This window comes from Phanerochaete carnosa (assembly GCF_000300595.1).
Source record: "Phanerochaete carnosa HHB-10118-sp unplaced genomic scaffold PHACAscaffold_9, whole genome shotgun sequence".
Lineage (NCBI taxonomy): Eukaryota > Fungi > Basidiomycota > Agaricomycetes > Polyporales > Phanerochaetaceae > Phanerochaete > Phanerochaete carnosa.
This window is the reverse complement of record NW_006767636.1, coordinates 793,381-795,907: the sequence shown is the minus strand read 5'-3', so window position 1 is coordinate 795,907 and position 2,527 is coordinate 793,381. Positions and strand designations below refer to the sequence as shown.

Sequence of the window (2,527 nt, the reverse complement as noted above, 5' to 3'; positions counted from 1 at the left end):
CTATCCCTCCAAGCTATTATAGTTGCCGCGACGATCAGAATAAGGCGATCCTACGTTATCCTTAGAGGGATCATTTGGCTCGAACACCTCGTGAGTGTCATCCGAATCGGACATGTCGTAAGAGTCGCTCTGCGCCTCGCCCAATCCTATCGGCTCGCCCAAGTTCCCGAACATGCTCGTTTGTGCCCTGAAATGCGGCGCCGAGAACTGCGATAGCGCAGCTGTATCAACGCCATCAGAAGACGAGGGGTTTGGGCTGCTTGTAATTTGCCCCAGGTTGAGCACGAAGCGGCTGACAAGGATCGAAGGCTAGAGAATATTGAGTGCGTATGCATCCTTGTCCAGGCTTACGGCGCACCATGACAGCTATGAGAAGATTCACAGGGGCGAACATCTTTCATTTGGATATATTAGTCGGATTGGATGGCCAGCAAAGGCGACTCACGAGATTATACGTCAGAATTTGTGCAAGGTTGATGCAAAGAAGTAACCTAGCACACTCAGCGTCACTAGCCGGACGGAGAATTTCTCCGAGTCACTCACAAGAAGTAGATTGTACCTAGTACCGCTGGTCAGCCGTGGAGACGCGAAGGAAGATTATCGAGACATACCGTCGCGTAACAGCGACCCTGCTATTGATTTCGGGATCCTTAACCTGCGCGATTCTCGCCACTGTGAGAAAGTCTTGGCCCAGGTCAGGATGAGCACCAGGAAATCCATCGCTATCAGCGAGATGCGCGTTGACAAATGTACTGAAGTACCACTGAGGAGTAGTTGATGTATAGGAGAGATAAGCACGTACATCTACGGATGCTATCAGCTGGGTCAGGTGCCCCAGAGACTGAATTGAACGTACACAGTCACAGCATTATCTGAGTAGTATATGTTCTGCCAACATCCACCAAATTCCTCTGTGTAGCCGTATTGGGAACGAGCAGCGGTATACTGTAAGGTAATGAGCTCGCATATCGATAATACCTCAAGTTGGTCAACCCACGATGTTTGTCCATACGGGTATTGATCCCAGAGCTAAGACCAGGGCGAACAGAAACCAGTTGCGCCCCCGTATCGCTGAAACCCGCAACGCCGAGAACACTGATTTGACGTGGACGATTGAGGTGGTTGAGCTTGACGCTAGTGTGACGTGCTTACATGCTGTACCCCCATACCCAATCCATATGACAACATTCTCGAGCCTATCTGCTATCTTGCACCTAGCATGCGTTAGATTAGCACATAAAGCTGATATGCTGCTTAAAGCTTTACCCCTAAGAGACCATGAGTAAGAGGAACACGACACTCTAACAGATAACACGCACTAAGTCTGTTGAAGGAACTATGTTGGCGATTATGGCGTTTACGACCATGGCCCATCGTATGATGACCAAAAATGCCGATGTCAGGGTAATTTTTTTCCTCCATACAATTGCTACTTCCTGGTCAAAAGTAATGAGGTATTCGTAGACCACCAAGGCTGAGCGTGGTAGGGTGTCGGCGAACTTTTTTGCACATGAGCAACTTCGATGCATACCCAGGATGCCATAGCTGATCTCTGAAGAGACAATGCTGTATGAACGAAGACAGATGAGTATCGGTGCTACTCTGTGTTCGAAGAGGTTACACGCACCTCTCGTAAACTTCTTCGACATAATTGGGATCCGCGTCCATGTCTGGGGCGACTTGGAGTGTAAACCACGCGCAAGCGTGGGGGAAGATCGGAATAGCTTATGAAGGCCTCACTCAATCATCAACGGCGGCCTATATGTATGCGACGCCGCCTCATCTAGCTTATTTAGGGCAAGCTAATGCACCGCTCGGCGTGCATGCAGGTTTGGAGGACCCTTATTATGGCATCAGTGGATCCAGGGGTCAAGTTTACACCTGATCCCCGCAGGGGATCTTCAAATGAATATGATGCGGAGGCGCTGCACAATATTCGCTTGGCATCTATGCCTGAGGAACGAAGCAGGCTGGCTGCAGGGATGGTAAGATATGATTCGGGCGGAGTCTGGGAGCTGAACACACACCAAGCCTTCTGGACTTGAAATATTCGAGAACTGGCAAGAATACTGCCCTTCTGGCTGCATCTCAGAGTGGAAACCGCTAGTACGGGAGGCAGGCACTTGAAGTGGAATACGCATGATACCAATCCTCACGTCCAGCTGAAGATGGGTGACCTCAAACTCCTGAATCAGGTGTTAACTAAGTCGGTATCGCAGAAATAAGCTGAAGCAAGAGTACGCGTCTTGAGCATATAGCAGTCTGTGGAAGGAAAAGCAAGAGTGAGCTGTTCTTTCGTTCGAAGGCGTCCCTTGATGCTCCCTTTGATGCGCCCATTTCCAAATGTGGAAAGATGATCAGCCAGCCTCGCTCGGCGAGGCTCGACGTTTAATCGTCATGGCAATATTCACTACTCAAGGCATAGCGGAGGCGGAGGCGCACACGGCCGTCACGTATGAATCGCTTGCTGAGATAATGCATTGGTTCTCCGCTTGCATTATGCCAGAGCTGCGCGTTCTCAGGCCCG

At 50.1% G+C, this 2,527-nt stretch overlaps 1 protein-coding gene across 1 annotated transcript; it reads right to left on the bottom strand.

Annotated features, from left to right (window-relative positions):
• Positions 1-597: 597 nt before the first annotated feature.
• PHACADRAFT_102465 (uncharacterized protein) lies at positions 598-1,529 on the bottom strand (the record flags this gene model as incomplete). The annotated part of the gene is made up of 3 exons (XM_007399461.1): positions 598-804; positions 998-1,134; positions 1,316-1,529. The coding sequence occupies 3 exons, from the start codon at positions 1,527-1,529 to the stop codon at positions 598-600; spliced, it is 558 nt and encodes a 185-aa protein (XP_007399523.1).
• Between the last annotated feature and the right edge of the window lie 998 nt (positions 1,530-2,527).